This window comes from Lepus europaeus, chromosome 10, assembly GCF_033115175.1.
Source record: "Lepus europaeus isolate LE1 chromosome 10, mLepTim1.pri, whole genome shotgun sequence".
Classification (NCBI taxonomy): Eukaryota; Metazoa; Chordata; class Mammalia; order Lagomorpha; family Leporidae; genus Lepus; species Lepus europaeus.
Genome location: NC_084836.1, coordinates 22,920,260 through 22,939,459, shown reverse-complemented (window position 1 = coordinate 22,939,459; position 19,200 = coordinate 22,920,260). Strand labels below are relative to the sequence as shown.

At 38.8% G+C, this 19,200-nt stretch overlaps 1 protein-coding gene across 1 annotated transcript; it reads left to right on the top strand.

Annotated features, from left to right (window-relative positions):
* Positions 1-1,045: 1,045 nt before the first annotated feature.
* LOC133767584 (histone H4 type VIII-like) lies at positions 1,046-4,577 on the top strand. The gene is made up of 2 exons (XM_062202019.1): positions 1,046-1,066; positions 4,311-4,577. The coding sequence occupies exons 1-2, from the start codon at positions 1,046-1,048 to the stop codon at positions 4,575-4,577; spliced, it is 288 nt and encodes a 95-aa protein (XP_062058003.1).
* Positions 4,578-19,200: the final 14,623 nt, after the last annotated feature.

Sequence of the window (19,200 nt, the reverse complement as noted above, 5' to 3'; positions counted from 1 at the left end):
GCGCCACAGGCAGTGGATTAACCAAGTGAGCCACGGCGCTAGCCCTGTTTTTTTTTTTTTTTTTTTTTTTTTAAGAGACATTGGATGGCTGAGTGGGCTTAAAAACTAAGTCCATTAAAAAAAAATAAGATCCAACCATATGCTGTTTATAGGAGACTCTCTTTTCCTTTAAGGATATAACATGGACTGAAAGCAAAGAGACAAAATGAAATATTCCATGCAAATGATAACTAAATGAGTGGAGAAGTGAGTATGTGTATAATAAACGAAATAGGTTTTGCTAAAAATTGTTACAACAGTCAACAAAGAAGATGACATAATTATTAAGGGATCAATCCATCAAGAAAATGTGATGACTGCAAACACATACATACTCTACAGTGGGCACTAAACATATAAAGCAAATAGTAACACAACTGAAAGGAGAGAGAACAATGCAATAATTGTATGGCACTTCGATATCCCATTTTCAGCATCACACAAATCATCCAGACTAGAAAACCATAAGGAATCAGTAGACTTGAACAACATTACACATCAAATGGACTTACAGATGTTGACAAAATATTCCATTCAACAGCAGAAGTGTGTTCACATTCTTCCCAAGTATATAGAGAATTTTCTCCAGGATAGATCAAATATTAGGCCACAAAGCAACTCTTAAAACATTTAAGAAGACTGAAATCATATCGAGTAACTTTTGGCCACAATGGTATGAAAATAGAAATGATTAAGAGGAAGAAAACTAAAAAATTCACAAATATGAATAATCAATAGGCCAAAAAGTGACACAGAAAATCAAATATCTTGAGACACATACACACAAAATGAAAAAACAATCTTCCAAAACTAATGGATACATCAAAAGCAGTTCTAACATGAAAGTTTATAGCAATAAACAACTACATAAAGAAGAAAAAATTATCTCCAAAACAAATCTGAATTTACACCTCAAGGAACTACAAAAGAAAAACAAATTAAACTCAAAGTCAGTAGAAGGAGGAAGCAATAAAGATGAGAGAAGAAATAAATAAAACAGAGACTCATGAATAAGGAGACTGAATCGGTTAATTTTAAATAAAGAAAGTCCTAGGACCTAAAGACTTCACTGGAAATTCTACCACGACTTAAAGAATAGTTTTCATATGTCTTTCTCAAATTCTTCCATAAAATTGAAGGATAGGGAATGCTTCCAAACTCATTTTCTGAGATTAGCATTACCTTGATACCAAAGCTGGGCAAGGACACTACAAAAAAGAAAATTACAGGGAAACATCCCTGAAGAACAGGGATGCAAAACTCCTGTACAGAAAACCAGAAAATGAAGTTCAGTAGCACATTAAAAGGATAATACACCATGATCAAGTGGGATTTATTCCTGGGGTGCAAAGGTAGCTCAATATGCAAATCAACAAATGTGATACACATTTACAAACTAAAAGATAAAACTGATGGAGATGCAGGGAGAAGCACTTGACAAAATCCAAAATCCTTTTATGATTAAAAACTCACAAGAAATTAGGAACATAAGGAATATACCTCAACATTATAAAGGCTATGCATGACAAGCTCATAGATAATATTACTCAACAGTGGAAAGGTAAAAGTTTTTCTCAAGATCAGGAACAAAAAAAGGATGTCCGCTGTGATTGCTTCTATTCAACATAGACTGGAAGCTTTACGCAGAATATTTAGGCAAGAAAAGGAAATAAAAATCATCAAGATCATAAAAGATAAAATAAAATTGCATCTGTTTGCAGATTACATGATCTTATCCATAGAAAAACATAAAGACTCCACAGAAATGAGTTAGAACTAATTAATGTATTCAACACAGTTGTAGGATACAAAAGCAACATGTGAAAAACAGTAGCATTTCTCTACAATAGTAATGAACTATCAAAAAATAAATTTAAAAAATCTCATTTATAATTACAAAAAATAAAATAGGAATAAATAAATTTAACAGTAAAAGTAAGATATGTATAATGAAAATTTTAAAAATGATTAAAAATTAGACACATATAAATGGAAAAATATCCCATGTTGATAGATTGTAACAACTAATATTAAAATGGCCATACTATCCAAAGCAATCTACAAATTCAATGAGATTTAGTTCCAGTGACATTTTTCACAGAAATAAAATTTTAAAATTCTAAAATTTCAGGGGCAAGATGGCAGAATAGGAAGGGAGCACACTGATAGTCGGGGAAGAGAAAGTTTAATAAAAGTGGAGATACTGCAGGTTCAAGGAAGAGTAGGGGAAGAAACAGCAGAGGAAACTCTTCTGGAACTAGTGACTCACAGTGGACCTGCGTGAAGAGCGTGGGAGCCCACGATTCGGGACACCAGTGGCAGAATCAACACACCAGCGCTGGAATGCGAGGTGAGCCGAACCTCAACAGCCCGAGACACCAGAGGGCAAGCAGAAAGAGGAGACTAGAGGGAATGAGGCTTGAAACCCAGTGGGGAAAAGTTCACCAGGCTAACTAGAAGAGAGAGGAAAAAAAAAAAAGTGACCGATACAGACATGAATTTCTCTCTCTCCACTCACCTCTCAAAGGCGAGCAAGACAAAGAGCAGACGCCATTTTGGACATACGTCATAAGCGGGGCAACCTCAGATCTGCACCGGCCCTGAGCCTAGCAGAAATACCTGACTCTGGGGGGGTGAAATAACAGGAGATTAGAACCTAGTGAACTGAGACTGTGAAAAAAGAGACAGTGGGGGAGAGAATTTACATAATTCCCATGAGTACTCTCCAGAGATGCTACAATTCGGTAACCTTGGCAACCCAGTGGGAGACTGCAGGAGAATTTGAGCCCACATTGAGGGCAACACAGATTCCCTGTGTGGTACTTGGGAAAGAGCTTCCAATCTCTGGCTCCTGTGGGTATATCATTCGCCTGCTAACTACCTCCAATTCCATTCAGCTGTGTGGAATTACTTCCCTTTTGAATCAAAAAAAAAAAAAAAGAATGAAAGAAAGAGATTTACCACGCCTAACCTGGGAGTGTCATCTTTGGCACACCCTCAACCCTGAGGAACCAAACAGAGCTCTCAGTCCACACTCATCTCAAGCCTCTAAGGCTCCATCGAAAGCAGACAGTCCACTTAATAAGAGCCATAGTATAACAAGAAAAAACACCACAGTGAAGAAACAAAATATCTCCAACATGCCAAACAACAAACACAAAAACCGAGGTAACAAGAACAAGGAAGACACTATGACGCCCCCAAATGTAAAAGACACCCCAATTCAAGATTATGAAGATGATGAGATGGAAGAAATGCAAGATACGGATTTCAAAAACTTTATGATAAGAACAATTAGAAGTTTTCAAAAACAAATGCTTGAGGTACAGAACTCCTTACTGGACAGGACAGAAAATCTCCTTCAAGAAAATGAAATCTTAAGGAGGAATAAAAATGAAACGCAGAAACTAGTAGAACAGGAAAGTGTGATGGTGAAGAGAAATCAAAATGAAATGAAGAACTCAATAGATCAAATGACACATTAGAGAGCCTTAAAAACAGAGTCAGTGAAACAGAAGAGAGAATATAAGACTTAGAAGACGGAGAACAGGAAAGTATACAGTCAAACCAAAGAAAAGAAGAAGAAATTAGAAATCTAAAAAATATTGTTGGGAATCTACAGGATACTATTAAAAAACCCAACATTCGGGTTCTAGGAGTTCCTGAAGGCATGGAGAGGGAGAAAGGATTAGAAGGCCTTTTTAGTGAGATACTTGAGAGAACTTCCTGTGTTTGGAGAAGGACAGAGACATGCTAGTACAGGAAGCTCATAGAACCCCTAATAAACATGACCAAAAGAGATCCTCACCACGACACGTCATAATCAAACTCACCACAGTGAAACATAAAGAAAAGATCCTAAAATGTGCAAGAGAGAAACGTCAGATCACTCTCAGAGGATCTCCAATTAGACTCACAGCAGACTTCTCATCAGAAACCCTACAAGCTAGAAGGGAATGGCGAGACATAGCCCAGGTACTAAGAGAGAAAAACTGCCAGCCCAGAATATTATATCCTGCAAAGCTCTCATTTGTGAATGAAGGTGAAATAAAGACCTTTCATAGCAAACAGAAATTGAAAGAATTTGTCACCACTCGTCCAGCCCTGCAAAAGATGCTTAAAGATGTGTTACACACAGAAACACAGAAACACAGTCATTAATATGAAAGAAGGTAAAGAAAGGAAACCTCACAGCAAAAGATCACAGGGAATTCAAAGCATATATTAGAAAATATCGGCTACTCCTGAGCTGGTTCTGATTGCAGAGAGAGATGTCTGGTCGCGGCAAGGGCGGGAAGGGCCTCGGCAAAGGCGGCGCCAAGCGCTACCGCAAGGTGCTGCGTGACAACATCCAGGGCATCACCAAGCCCGCCATCCGCCACCTGGCCCGGCACGGCGGCGTCAAGCACATCTCGGGGCTCATCTACGAGGAGACCTGCGGCGTGCTCAAGGTCTTCCTGGAGAACGTCATCTGCGACGCCGTCACCTACACGGAGCACGCCAAGCGCAAGACGGTCACGGCCATGGACGTGGTCTAGGCGCTCAAGTGCCAGGGGCGCACGCTCTACGGCTTCGGCGGCTGAGCGGCCCCCACGGCACCGGAACCTCACCCAAAGGCCCTTTTCAGGGCCAAAAAAAAAGAAAAAGAAAAAGAAAATATCTTTGGCAAATGGCAGGGCAAAGTTACTACTTATCAATAGTCACATTGAACGTTAATGGCCGAGAAAGTATGGTTAACTGAGGTTGCTGAAAACAAAAAACAATTCAAATCAATTGGCAATTTACAAAAAGAGTTTAAAGACTTTAAAAGCTATTATTAAAATTGCTATATTGGTCTATTATGTTATGCTATATGTGTGTACATATTGTATGTCCACATGGGAAAATTTTATTAAGAGTTTTATTTTAATTGACTTATAGATAAGATTGTCCATAAATTTAAGCTGCTAAAATTAATCAAATACGTTTTAATTCATGTGACCTGAATCTCTGTATCATATGTTTTAAATTTGTGGTAGAAAGAAACTAAAAACATTTTAGATGGTTGTGCTTAACTTTACTGGTTAAACAAACTACACCATGTTAGATATTTAAGAGGTGTTTCCAAATACATGATTCTTAAAATTTATAGAAAGCATTGGACCTTCTAGTAAATGTTTTCTTAAGTTGTTATCTAATGGTTGAAACTGTTTTCTAAGTTTTCATGTGATATTGCTATTGTCAGCAAGCGATCTAGGACTTGCTCCCTCATTTCTCTATTCTAAGCCCAACTTGTTCTTTCATTTCTCTATTCTCTTCAAGGTAGGAAACTAATTCTATTATGAAGGAATCTGGAGGATGCACAATTTAATCTTTAGACCTTATAAAAGAGATGGCTAACATTTTTCTGTAATAGCATAGCCAAAATAAGAGCTTAAATTATAATTTCATAGCTAGATTTAATTCGCCATCAGTGAAGTAAACAGTAAGTAGAAAAAACCTCCCTTTCAGACCAAAGGGAAAGAAAGTTTTAAAGTGAGAATATAATTTCCCTCATGGGCATTGTCTACCCTAGAAAAACTACTACAGAACATGCCTGTGACTATAGACTTGTAGTTTGGGCCACCGAAGATTAGAGATGGGACTTGGGCACTCCCTTGACTTGCATCCTCTGGTCTGCTTTAACAAAAACCAGGAGGAAAAGAAAGCTAGGCATCAGAAGCAATGGGTGGCAGGCCTATTCATGGCTGTTCTGTACAGTGATCTGCCTCAAGGAGACCCAACAGGCCTGTCCACTGCAGTGGCTTTCAATGTGGTAAGCCTGGGCTTCAGCAGAAGTCAGCTTGTGAAGAGCCCTGGCAGCTCTGCCAAGAGTTGGATCACTGGAAATGGACCTGCCCTGGAGTCGAAGGATGCCCAGGTCAGAGCCACAGATCTTATTGGCTCCAAGCTGAAAAGCCCTTCACTCAGCCCAGCTTCCAAAGTGACCACTGCAGCTGAGGGGACGGCAAAGTAGGGTCAGCAACATTGCAGGGAAAACTATAAATTTCGTTAGAGATGCCACCTGCCTTTACCTGGCCAGCTCTCCTCCAAGGCCAGCTAAGTAATGAAAGTCAACAGAGTGCCTTTCCCTAGGAGGTTCACACCTCCTTTAGGATGTACCCCATGTGAAGAGATAGATAGGTCTGGGCCTCTTAACTTACAAAGCCTAAAGCCCAACAGATTATTATCAAGCGCCTTCTGTCAGGTTCTATTTGTCTCTCAATCAGCAAACTTAATTGTAGCTTAGACAGCACCTTTCTTAGCTCCTCTAATAATGACTCTGTCCTTTGTTCTAGACCCTGTCTAGCGCACTTGGACCTCATTTCTTTGTAATCATAACCTCTACTCTACCACCAATGGCTCTTTTTTTTTAATCTTTTATTTTTTTGACAGGCAGAGTGGATAGTGAGAGAGAGAGAGACAGAGAGAAAGGTCTTCCTTTTTGTCGCTGGTTCACCCTCCAATGGCCACTACACTACAGCGGCGCATCTCGCTGATCTGAAGCCAGGAGCCAGGTGCTTCTCCTGGTCTCTCATGGGGTGCAGGGCCCAAGCACTTGGGCCATCCTCCACTGCACTCCCAGGCCATAGCAGAGAACTGGCCTGGAAGAGGGGCAACCGGAATAGAATCCGGCGCCCCGACCAGGACTAGAACCCGGTGTGCCGGTGCCGCAATGTGGAGGATTAGCCTGTTAAGCCACGGCGCCGGCCTCACCAATGGCTCTACTCCCAACCTGTGTGTACTGATGGTCCTCTTCCCCACTTAATGCTGTATAATTGTTCAAAATTTCTCTACAGACAAACCCCTCTACCTACAAAAGATGAGTGACTTTTCTTCCAGTCTTGGCTGGAATCAGCTTTCCGGTCTGTTGGGTGTTCCCCAATAAACCCTTTCCCTTAAAAAAAAAAAAAAGAAGGAGGTGCCTTTCTCTGAAGGGAGGAGAGAACTTCCACTTTGACTATGACCTTGTCTAAATATGATCAGAGTCGGCGAACTCGGAAGGCTTCCATAGCCTTGGCAACTCAGGACGGGAGCCTAGGGTGGTTACTGGCACCATAAACTAGAGTGTCAATTTGTTGGTTCACAACAGGAATCACTATGCACTTGCTCCTCATGTGGGATCTCTGTCCTTAATGTGCTATACATTGTGATTTAATGCTATAACTAGTACTCAAACAGTATGTTTCACTTTGTGTTTCCGTGTGGGTGCAAACTGTTGAAATCTTTACTTAATATATACTAAATTGATCTTCTGTATATAAAGAGAATTGAAAATGAATCTTGATGTGAATGAAAGGGGAGAGGGAGCGGGAGAGGGGAGGGTTGCGGGTGGGAGGGAAGTTATGGGGGGTGGGGAGCCATTGTAATCCACAAGCTGTACTTTGGAAATTTATATTCATTAAATAAAAGTTAAAAAAAAATTCTAAAATTCCTATAGAACCACAAAAACGCACAACAGTCAAATCAATATTGAACAAAAAGTACAAAGATAGAGACATCATACTACCTGTTTTTAAAGTGTACTACAAAGTTGCAATAATCAAAACTTACTACTTGTATAAGAAAATACACATGAACAACAAATGGAGCAGACCAGAAAGCCCATAAACACCACCAATCATTTTTACTCAATTTATCTTCAACAAGAGTGCCTGGAACATACAATGAGGGAAGGATGTTCTCTTTAAATAATGGTAAGGATTAAATTGGATATGTACACTAAAAAGAATTACAGTGGACTTCTACCTCAACACCATTTACAAAAATTTAGTTAAAATGAATTAAGATGTAAAGATAAAACGCTATAATGTAACCCCCATAAGAACCTGGCAAGCATCTGAAAATGGGAACACAGTGGCAGCCAAATCCTGGTCAAAGAGTATTCATATGTGTTACATCCAATTTAATCTACTCTCTTCCTGAAAAAGAACTCCCAGGTTGTAAGAACTAGTCCATCAATAAGAGGGAGGGATGAGATAAGATAGTCCATGTATATGTTTTCCTTTTAGTACATAGCCATTAAATCAGTAGGCGTCTTTTTGTTTATAAATGTGAAATTGAAACAGGTAGCTGAGCTACATTCCAAATAGCTTAGAAGATGTCCTACAAAAAGTAGGATTTTTAAATATGGTATAGGATCCTTTGCCTGGTGGTAGGCCTCAGAGTTTGGATATTCTAAGAGTGCTTTACTGTGTTGGTTTCCTATTGCTACTATAACAAATTACCCACATTCTTGATGATGTAAAACATCAGAAACTCATTATTTCACAGTATTGAAGATTAGAATTTCAAAATAAGTATCACTCAGCCAACATCAGGTTGTCATCAGGACTACACTTCTCCAAAGGCTTAAGGGAGAATTGATTCTTTGCCTCTTCCAGCTTCTGGTGGGTGCCAACTTCTTTGGTTTGTAGCCACATTACTCCAAATTTTAAAGCTAGTATCTTGAAATCGTTCACTGTTCTACTTTAAATTAACTTCTCAGCAAATCTCCACTGCCTTCCTCATAAAGATACACGTGATTGCACATGTTTACACTAATCTACAGGGCCTAACTGGATAATCTTGGCATTTCAAAACTCCTAATTACATTCATAAAGAATCTTTTCATCATATAAGTTAACATTCACAGATTCTAGGGATTAGGAAGTGAGGGTAATTTGAGAGACTATTTTTCAGTTTACCACACTCATTTATCCCCTATCATCTAACACATACAAAAATCACATATAGAAATGGAAATTAAAGAACACCAAAATCTGGCTCAATCTCTTTGTCATGCAAGTAATGATTATCAGTTACTTGAAAAATTCATCAGAGAAACTATTCATACAATACTTGATGTATAAGATGCCTTTTAAAAAAACACTTGTTAGGAATTTGATTTCAAGTATTAACTTTGGGTCACCATTTTGCATCAGGCTTTAGGAAGAATATACAATGGAAATGAAAATGAAAATAGCACTGCAATCCCTCTACAACCTCTAATTGTGATACATCCACCCTCCATTTCTGTCAATTTACACAGGTGTGAAAAAAGAATTGACACAATTGAGTTGTTCACCCTTGGACTTAAGTATATACTTAAATTCCCCATGGAAACTGTGTGACAAAATGAACATCATTTGTTTCTGTATTGGAGGAAGACCTAAGTCCCTAGGGTAATCAATCTCAACTTAATTGAATCCACAACTCTATAGAGAGGATATAGAATTGGATTCATGTTTAAACCATTCAGAATTTAAATATATTTTAATATCTTAAAATGTCGTGTTGGTGAGTCATCCAGGCAAGATGGTGTGGCAGACAGATTAAAGGTAGAGATAGATCAGGAGCAAAGTCATGACCTGGTAGCCTGCAATTCCAGAGGAACTCAAGGTGACCCTAAACCTCAAAAACAGACAGAAGAAGAAATACCTGTGGCAAGGCATTCAAAGAAACTTTTGCAATTTATTTTTTAGTTTTCCTCCTTTTATTTCCATAGTTTTCTCTCTCTCACTAAATACTATCTAGTCCTACAATAAATCTGATGTTCTGAGTGGATGTGAGTAAGAGGTATTCTGGGATTTAGACCTGAAAGTACCCAACAGAGCAAATACACACACACACATACACACATACTTGCATCCACATGTCCACACACAGCTTGGGATGACTGTTGAGGATGTCCATGGATCACACTGAGACTGAAATGGCTCATGAAGCTAACTTATGCTGACGCTATCTAATCCCAGCTCACCAGGGATTTAGATTGTATGCTGAAGAAATAACTTGTTGGATAACTCTCGGTGTTTTTCTTAAAATTTAATTGTAACACACCTAAGACTTATATAAAATATATTCATGTTACTTACGTTTTTTAGTCAAAATATTCCTCTAACCTTTTTTTAGTAGGTGACAAAAGTGTTTCTGTTGTAATTAATGAAGTACAAAAATATCAGGGAAATATGCCTAAAGGCTCAAACTATAATTCTATTCCTAATATATTCCCTTGGCTTGCCTTTTGAACTTTACTGCCTCTTGCCTTACAGCTGTGTTTAATGAGTGAGGAGATTATTCAAATGAGCCCACAACAGAGCTTTATTTCCAAAGCTTTGGCCATCTTAAGCAGGCAGTAAGAACAGACCATCACTCTAGGTACCTGGCCATGTATGTAGCAAAATAATTTCTTTTTTTTTTTTTTCTGACAGGCAGAGTGGATAGTGAGAGAGAGAGAGACAGAGAGAAAGGTCTTCCTTTTTGCCGTTGGTTCACCCTCCAATGGCCCCATGGCCGGCGCATCGTGCTGATCCGAAGCCAGGAGCCAGGTGCTTCTCCTGGTCTCCCATGCAGGTGCAGGGCCCAAGGACTTGGGCCATCCTCCACTGCCTTCCCGGGCCATAACAGAGAGCTGGCCTGGAAGAGGGGCAACCGGGACAGAATCCGGTGCCCCGACCGGGACTAGAACCTGGTGTGCGGGCACCGCAAGGCGGAGGATTAGCCTGTTAAGCCACGGCGCTGGCTATAGCTAAATAATTTCATCAACACCACATCACATCCTCAGATTGGGACAGAAGCTACTAATGATCTGATGGCCAAACAAAAGGACAGCACAAATAGCCTTCAAGGTGACAAATGAGAAGGCACCTCCACTAGCCTCTACTCTTGTGTCAGCTTCTAATTTGTCACTACCTGTAAATGATGGAGACTGTTAAGGTCTAATAATGAAAACATGCAGACTTACAAAATAGCCTCTTAAAAGCACTGTGGGCATTAGGCCTTTGCTCCAGCTAACATTGAAATGGGACACATTGTAAGTGGGCAGGCCCATGTTTAACATTTTTTGGATGTTAAAATGAGTTTCTACTCATATGCAAGATTTAAAAGTAAGAATAACTCTCTAGGGGAGAAATGCCAGAGTTACAAAGTTGCCAAGAAAATTTAATAACAACTAATTTTGAACTGATAAGCATTCAATCCAATATGGTAGGATTAAGCAATAAGAATTCTTCCTGGGAATATACGGAAAGATAAGCATCTCATGAATAAGTAAACTCTGAAACAGGGGGCTATGGGGTGTTTACTGATTTTGAAATCTTTTTTTTTTTTTTGAGAAACTGCTTTTGAGGAAAAAATTATCATTGCTGATAATACAATAGATATATTTAGTGACAACCCACTTCCTTGGCTGATGACAGAATAGAAAAATTACCCATTCAATAAAATATAGCAAAAGCTTGGTCTGCAAAATTCACTCATTATAATCTTCCATTACCTAATTCCTAGAAGTTAATTTTCAGATGTAACATAAAGGTCAAAAATAAGTAAAAGCTATACAACCAATGTCCTTAATTCACTAAATATTTTTGCTACAACTAGAATTGAGGACTTTTTGGGGAAAAAACTGTCTTTGTGGACTTCCAAAAGTCCATATCCGTTCACGAAAATCCTTTATATGGTCTGTATCTACGTCTCTAACTCAGGATAAATAGAATAAAAATTTAGAAGAAATTTGAGTCATTTCAATATTTTCAAAACATTTTTAAGTTGTCATTCTCATTAAAGTAAATGAGTAAAAATGCAGTCCCTTTTAATAATGGTGGAAAAATAACATTCTTTTAGGTCAATTCTAAGTTAGTCCAAAAATTTCATTACAACACTCTATGATTTCTAATCATTGGGTGTTTATTTTTTTTCCCTAAACATTCCTCTTAGGGCATAACTCCTGGTTGCCATCTTTTAAACTGTTATCCAACATAAAATGAGTTAACTAAATTCAATGTAGGTGTCAATAAAGACTTGGGTTTTCATAGCAATACTGTTTTGTATGACAATGTCTTGATGGATCAGTCTTGGGTTCTACATGAGTGGCAAGATTCCCATCCTCTCTGGCTTGCCTCTGGTTCTTGTGCAAACTCCTCTCAATTCCATCTCTTCCTGCCTCTTTCAAGACCACATGGCATCAATTGTGTTCTCCTCTATGTTTATTCCTGCCTCTTCTTTTGAATCTTTTCCCTTCGCCTAATAAAATGCTCAAGTAATATGATTCAATTAAAATTAAGCCCATTTTCCCCCCAAGTCACCAACTCATCTCTATCTACCATATGCCACATTCTTGAATAACTACATGTTTGTCTCTTCACTGTCATATTATACACTACTTAATCCTTTGATTGATTTTTCACCAGTAACAACATGTAGAAATCCCTCTTAAACTCATTCTCACTCAACTGCTTCAAGTTCTCATCCACATTTGATGCTACTGGCCACCCCCTCAATCCCTTGCTCCTCCTTCCGTAACCCTGCCCTCCTGATTCTTCTGCTCCTATTAGTTACTTTTGTTTGGCTCTGAGCCTAAAGTGCCTTCTCATTTCCTCTTAAAGAAACACCATACATCCTTTCAAGTCAACCTAAAATGCCATATTATCTAGAATATTCTCTAATCCTATTCAAGAAACAGATCATCCATACTTCACACATATCTCTTTATTAGCTCTTAACACATCAAATAGAACATCTATTTATTAATTCCCCAAACGTTATTGAGCACCATCTTGGTACCTGGCACTGTTGCAGAATGTTTGAATGTTTTTCACAAAAATAATTGCACTACTTAAAATGCTCTTTCCCTCCAGCTTCTTGGGTATTCTCACCCAAGGTACAAAGCCACAATTTCCATGAAGAACCAATGTTCCAAACAAAGCTAAACCTTCTTGTCTTTGAGTGCTCAGAACCATCAAACTGCATTTTTAACTCTTACTGCTTTCTTTTACCTATATGAAGAATTTTTACCCTCTCTAGCTCTTTGACTTCATCTCTGACATCTCGTTCACCCTGAGGACTTTGACCTCTTTCTGCTGCCTTCTGCCTGGGAATTGCTCCTTCTTGATCTTTACTTGACTACTTTCCTTCATGTCATTCTAATCGACTCTCAGAAAAGGGTTTCAGAACTCCCTCCCTGTCTGAGCCACTCTTCATCACATTACTTCTGTATTCATTTCTATGCACTTATCATCAGTACCTGTTTTAAAATTTTTTATTAATGTAAAGAGAATGGATTTCATGTATTTCATGAGCACAATTCTAAGAAGATAACCATACTTCCCTCCCTCCCCCTTTATCTCAATTCTCCACCTTTATTCCTTTATTTTTTTCTTTAATGTTTGCAAAAACACAATTTCAATCCACTCTATAATCATAGGCTTACTGCACCACTAACCATAATATTCACTAAGTAGAAAGTAGAAAGACCACAATTCCACAGGAGTAAAAACAAGGGCTGAAAACAACAGCCAAATCACAAAATTTCCATTTCATTCCTATATTTTTTGCATTCTACATTAACTATCACATATCAGAGAAAACATATGACATTTATCTTTTGAGAACTGATTTATTTCACTAAGCATAATGGTTCCCAGTTGAATCCAGTTCAATAACAGAGGTCTTATCTATTTTGTTCACTACTGACACTCCATTGCTCATAACAAATAACAGAATTCAACAAATATGTGTGGAATGAACAAAAACCTCATGGCCTCTTAACTTAGCAGCTACTTTAAGGACATAGAAATTCCTTCATATATCCTTGAATCCCTTATAGTACATAGCCCTTTTCCCAATAGATGGTAGTCACTCAAATATTTACTGAATTTATAAAGGAAAAGAAGGCTTTGGAAATATTCTTATAATTGAAAACCCTACAAACCACCAACTTGTAACTCACAAAGTCCATTAGAGTCATTTGGAGGGCTTTTTAAAAATGTCAGTGCCCTGGTCCTACCCCTAGAGATTCTGATTTAATTAGTCTTGGAAGGGACTTGAACATCAGTATTCTTTTAAAGCTCCCCAGATGATTCTAATGGAAAGACAAGGTTGAGAATCACTGCTCTAAACCCTTCAGAAGAATGTCAAGTCCAAATAAAACGTTGACTTTCGAACAAGCTTTAGGACATGGCCATTGATTTAATTCTTGAATTGTTCTTCATGAGGAATTGTCAGCAAGTGCACTCTTTTGCAAAGACCTGCTGAAAGAAAACGCTTTGGGAAAAAAAGCTACTTTGGTGCCATACACTGAAGGAGGTGGCCATTCAAAACAAACACTACTTAGACCCATATACTGTTCATGACTTCTTTGGGAAAATCATTGACTACAGCACACGCAGGCCCACACAAGTCAGAGCCAGAAAATGCATATTGTGCCATGAAAGCATTTAGTGTCACTCTCAGAGAGGTTTGTAACGTATATGCAAGGGGGTGGATTATATTCCTCTATCATGGTGTGTTAATCGGTATTAATATGAATGGCATAAGCCTATTGTGTTCAGGATTCAATGGACGTGTCATGACTAAGGCAGAGAAGGTGTTTGTAAAGCAGAAGAAAGCCTGCCTAATTAGAAAATGAGGAATGGCAAAATAAATAGAGGTGTTGAACAAAGTCAGCTCTGGCTGTAATTTGCCTGGAGATACCCTAACACTTGCTGAAAAATAAAGCGAATTTTTGCTGTATACATTCAATATTTGTTAATAAACTGCCAGTTCGTTATTTTCTGTGTGGATGTCTGGCTTGCACATGCAACGGGCCACATGAAGGCACAACCTGGTCTCCAGAGAAGACTGCCCTAACTTTTGCAGACCAGGTGGGAAAGACAGTCCAAGTGAGATCCCTAGGCTTCACATACAGTCATTGGGAGGAAAATAATGATCTTTAGAGGCATTTTGACAAGGAGTTTCTAGCCTGCTAGTCTGGTTTAGCGTTTTTGAATGTGATAAATAACAGGCTCCTGAACAGCCCATTTTTTCTTTATTTTGATACCCTTACAGCAGTAATCATGCCTCTTGTCAGGTGTTACAAAGATAAAGACAAATGTTCCCTATTGCTATTCTGTCAATGCAGCTCAACCCCAGTCAGAGAAAGACACCCTTGCCGGATGTGGGGAATGTACCATTTGTCGTGTCTCCATCACAGACAGAAGCACACCTTGTCCCAACAGGATGCTCAGGTCAGAAAAACAGAAATCTACTGTTGACAGCGCCAAGGCTTGCTTTGCCTGCTCCAGAAACCAGCTCCCTTCGTGCGTTCCCCCATGCTGACACTGAGATTTATTTTCCTTTTCTGGGACTATTGATTAGACTGTGCAAAGTGTCTGTAAGGTCAAACATCAAAACAATCCTTTTATCAAATAAGAAGAGCTTCGGCATTAGTGATTTTTTTTAATCAGAAAGACTCCACAGTCATTTATTGATGGTAGCAATATTTGAGAAACATAAAATGATTTCCAAAGATGTAGCTCAGGAGCCCATCTGAAAAAATGTTTATGCCAAAACAGATGGAGTTTGGTATAATTGTTGAAATAAATTGCCATATGGAACAAAACACAGCTGATTATTACATTAACACTAATGTTAATATGTTTCATCATTCTGTTGTCATTGTAGCTACAGTTGTCACCATACTTTAATCAATATGCTTCCAAGGGAACACAAATTACAGAATTAGGGACCCCAAGGAGATATCACAGATCACCTGGTCAATTTACAGATAAGGAAACAGGCCTGCAGAGGATGGTGGTTTGTACAAAGGCATGTACCCAAAACCTGAAAATGAAAGGCATTCTGAGAACGTGCCACACACATGAGCAAGGCATTCATAAAGGGCAAGGTCATCACAACTCAAGGTAAAAATGCCACTACTGCAAATGAGCATGACAGGATATTTGGTGCAATCAGATATCTAACTTGCAAGGTTCTTTTAGTTAACACCCAAGACACTTTGTATGTTTTCTTCTCACTTAGTGTCTTCTTCTGAGGATATTCTCAATTCAAAACAAAGGCCATTGTGCACACAGAAGGAAAAAATTAATAAGCCACAAAGAAGGTGTTGAAGGTAAAGAAATGAGACAGAACAAAAAGGTATCTTCCACTTCGAGATGTGGTGAGTGAAGTTTTTTCCTCTTGATTTTTCTCATAAGTGTTGATCCTTCCCTGGTCCTCTTTTCTCTGTAAAGTGGCAAATGAATGGGAATTGATCTGAAAAGCTATTTCAAAAGTTATTACAGGATTGGCAGTAATCCTCCTAAACCTAACCTCCATCCCTCCTGCCACCCCTATACCTGACACACAAAACCTTTTGAAAAGCTGGCGCTAGAAGTCTGAAGTGAGAAAACAGTAAGCCAGTGGCCATCCCTTACCCCCACCCCAGCTCAAGGTCAGTGAAACAAGTGAAAGGAGGCCTACAAATTCTGTGAAAGTAATTGTACAGGTGCATTGAATGGATGCTTCATTTCCTGATTTGTGTTTCATCCACTGCAACAAACATTTAAAAGATGTCCAAATCCTTTCATTTTCTCTGACTACCACCTCTGACAAAGTCCTCTTTTACAGTACACTTCACCTTTATTATTTGCATTTTTTATTATTTGTTCCCTGTCTTTCCCTGATGGTTGTTCAACTCCTGGCCAAAAAAGAAGAAAAATGTGCGTGTGCTCAGTAACTGTTGATAACTAAGTATATGAAGCTAACATTTATTGAGCTCCCGAGTTCTAAGTGCTGTGTTAGGCAGTGTGTGTTTATGTGTTTGTGTCTGCTGTGCATTGATTGGTTAAGGACAAGTTAGTATGAAACAAAGGTGCTATGAGAAAGCATGAACACAGCGTGTCATCCTGAAGAGAGAGGTTTATTCTTCACTCACATAACAGACAAGTGGTTGTGAGTGGTCTAGAGTGACAAGCCTATGAGGTTATTCGGAAACCTGAGCTGTGGGGATCCTCAGCTATTTTCAGTGGCTTCCATCTCAGGGCCCAAGGTGGTTCCATATCCTAGACTGGGGAAATAGGAAGGAGAGAAAGAGAGGAACAAAGAGTGAAGAGCAAGCAACTTTCTCCACATGCTCATATCCAAAGCTTGATCACATGACCACACCTTAACCGCCAGAGAAGATGGGAAATTTCAGTTCATGCTGGAAAACCGTGAACCCAGACAAAATCCAATACTACTACAGTGTGTCTTTTAGAAGAAAAAGAAAATATACTTTGGATTTTAAAAAACAGTTAATATGGATATGAGCTGTGTTAGTTAGGTTTTGATGTCCCAAATTTATGATTTAAAGCACTTATTTGATCCCAATCATGTGGATTAGCTATTTGGGTTAGGTTTTTCAGGTATGGCTCACCTCTGTTACACACTGTATTGGCGGGGTTCAGTTATGAATTTGTGGGCAGCCGGCTGACAACAGCCTCACTCACAAGCCTTGTGATTAGCTGACTATTGGAAGAGGCAATGAAGATAACTGGCCATACATTGCTCATCACCCAGCAGCAAAGTCTGTGCTTGTTCTCACAGAGTGAATACAAGCAGCAAGGGAACCAAGGTCCTGAATGTAAGCACTTTTCCAGGCTCTACTTACAACACATGTGCTAATGCCCAGTTGATCAAAGAAGTCACATGGTCAAGCACAAATTCAAAATAGAGAAATAGATACCATTTCTTAATGAGAATTTCTGCAAAGTCACATCACAAGAGGGCATGCATATAAAGACAGGAAAGAATTTATGAAAATTTTTGAAAAGACTCTAGCATTAAGGAAACAAACTATACCAAAAAGCACCAAAGACTATGCTGCAAAGATTTATAGCAGAAGGCATGTTCTAAAATTGTCAAAAATTTTGTGAAAGGCATGATTATATATTAGCTATAGCATCAAAAAAGGCTACAGATCTAAGTAAAATAAACTATTTTCAGTCCATAATTTAATAAATAAAATAAACTCTTTTTTAAAAGTATCACAGGGGCCAGCGCTGTGGCACAGCAGGTTAAAGCCCTGGCTTGAAGTGCTGGCATCCCATATGGGCGCCGGTTCTAGTCCTGGATGATCCTCTTCCAATCCAGCTCTCTGCTATGACCTGGAAAAGCAGTAGAAGATGGGCTCAGTCCTTGGGCCCCTGCACCCATGTGGGAGACCTGGAAGAAGCGCCTGGCTCCAGGCTTTGGATCGGCACAGCTCCGGCTGTTGCGGCCATCTAGGGAGTGAACCAGTAGATGAAAGACCTCTCTCTCTCTCTCTCTCTCTCTCTCTCTCTCTCTGTCTTTCTCTGTAACTCTGTCTTACAAATAAATAAAATAAAATCTTTTTAAAAAAAGTATCACAGGATTATTTGTGATGACCAAACTAACTCACCTTCTGGGTAACAAGACAATAATCACCAGAAATAGTATATTTTGAGCTGAGTGAATGAAATTGCATTAGCCCTCAAGAAATTTGAACATTTTACAAATCTCCACCAGTGTAACTGTCAAACTCAATCCCATGAGCCTCTACATGCTAATCCCAGTGGTAATTCTGGGAAGACAAGGGATATTATAGTATCATGAGTTTGGAAATTATTTTTTACTTCCTTTTTCTTAGGAAATCATTTATAAAGTGGGTTTGGTTAGAATACTTCCATTTTTGAGCACAGGAAGTGAGTAAGAAGATGTGCCTTACTGAAGCTATTCAAGAATACAGTGACACGACTTAGGAGAGAATCAGGAGCCAGTCTTGCCATGTGCAGAGTTACTATTGATGAGGAGAAGGCAAAAAGACAGGAGAGAGCTCAATTGGGGCATTTTTTATTTTAGGAATTTATAAATGCAAAAATAGGATCATGAATTTAAGCTATAAAATTAACTCTATGTAGTAGTAAAAATGTATTGACAATAGACTTCTCAAGTTTTATTCTCATCAGAATAAATTCCAAATCCTTTCTATATCCTACAAAGTCTAAATGTTCCTCTGACACTGTCTTCTATCATCCTCCTTCCTTTTCTTCCCCTACCACCCTGCCTCATTGCTGTTTCTCAAAACACCAGGCCATCCCACCTCAAGGATATACATGACCTGCCTTCTTTAGCTGAACCAGTTTTCCTTCCCAGATCTCTGTAAGCCTTTCATCATATCTCAGCTCAAACATTTTCTTACCGGAGAGAGGCTCCTCCAAGCATACTGTATGAAATATAACCATCCTTCTGCCTTTCGGTCTCTGCCCCTTTCACATGCTTTTTATTTTAAATCTCAGTGCTTATCACTGCTGGATTTGGTGTGTATTTATTGTTTTCTCTCCAACCGGAACATAAGTGTTTTAGGACTTGGTCTGTTCATGTTGATTTTTTAAAAAATTTCAGCAC

Coding starts and splice junctions, on each gene's coding strand:
- LOC133767584 (XM_062202019.1), top strand. CDS start 1,046: ATGAATAAGGAGACTGAATCG. Junction 1,067..4,310: donor TGAATAAGGAGACTGAATCG/GTTAATTTTAAA, acceptor TTGCAGAGAGAG/ATGTCTGGTCGCGGCAAGGG.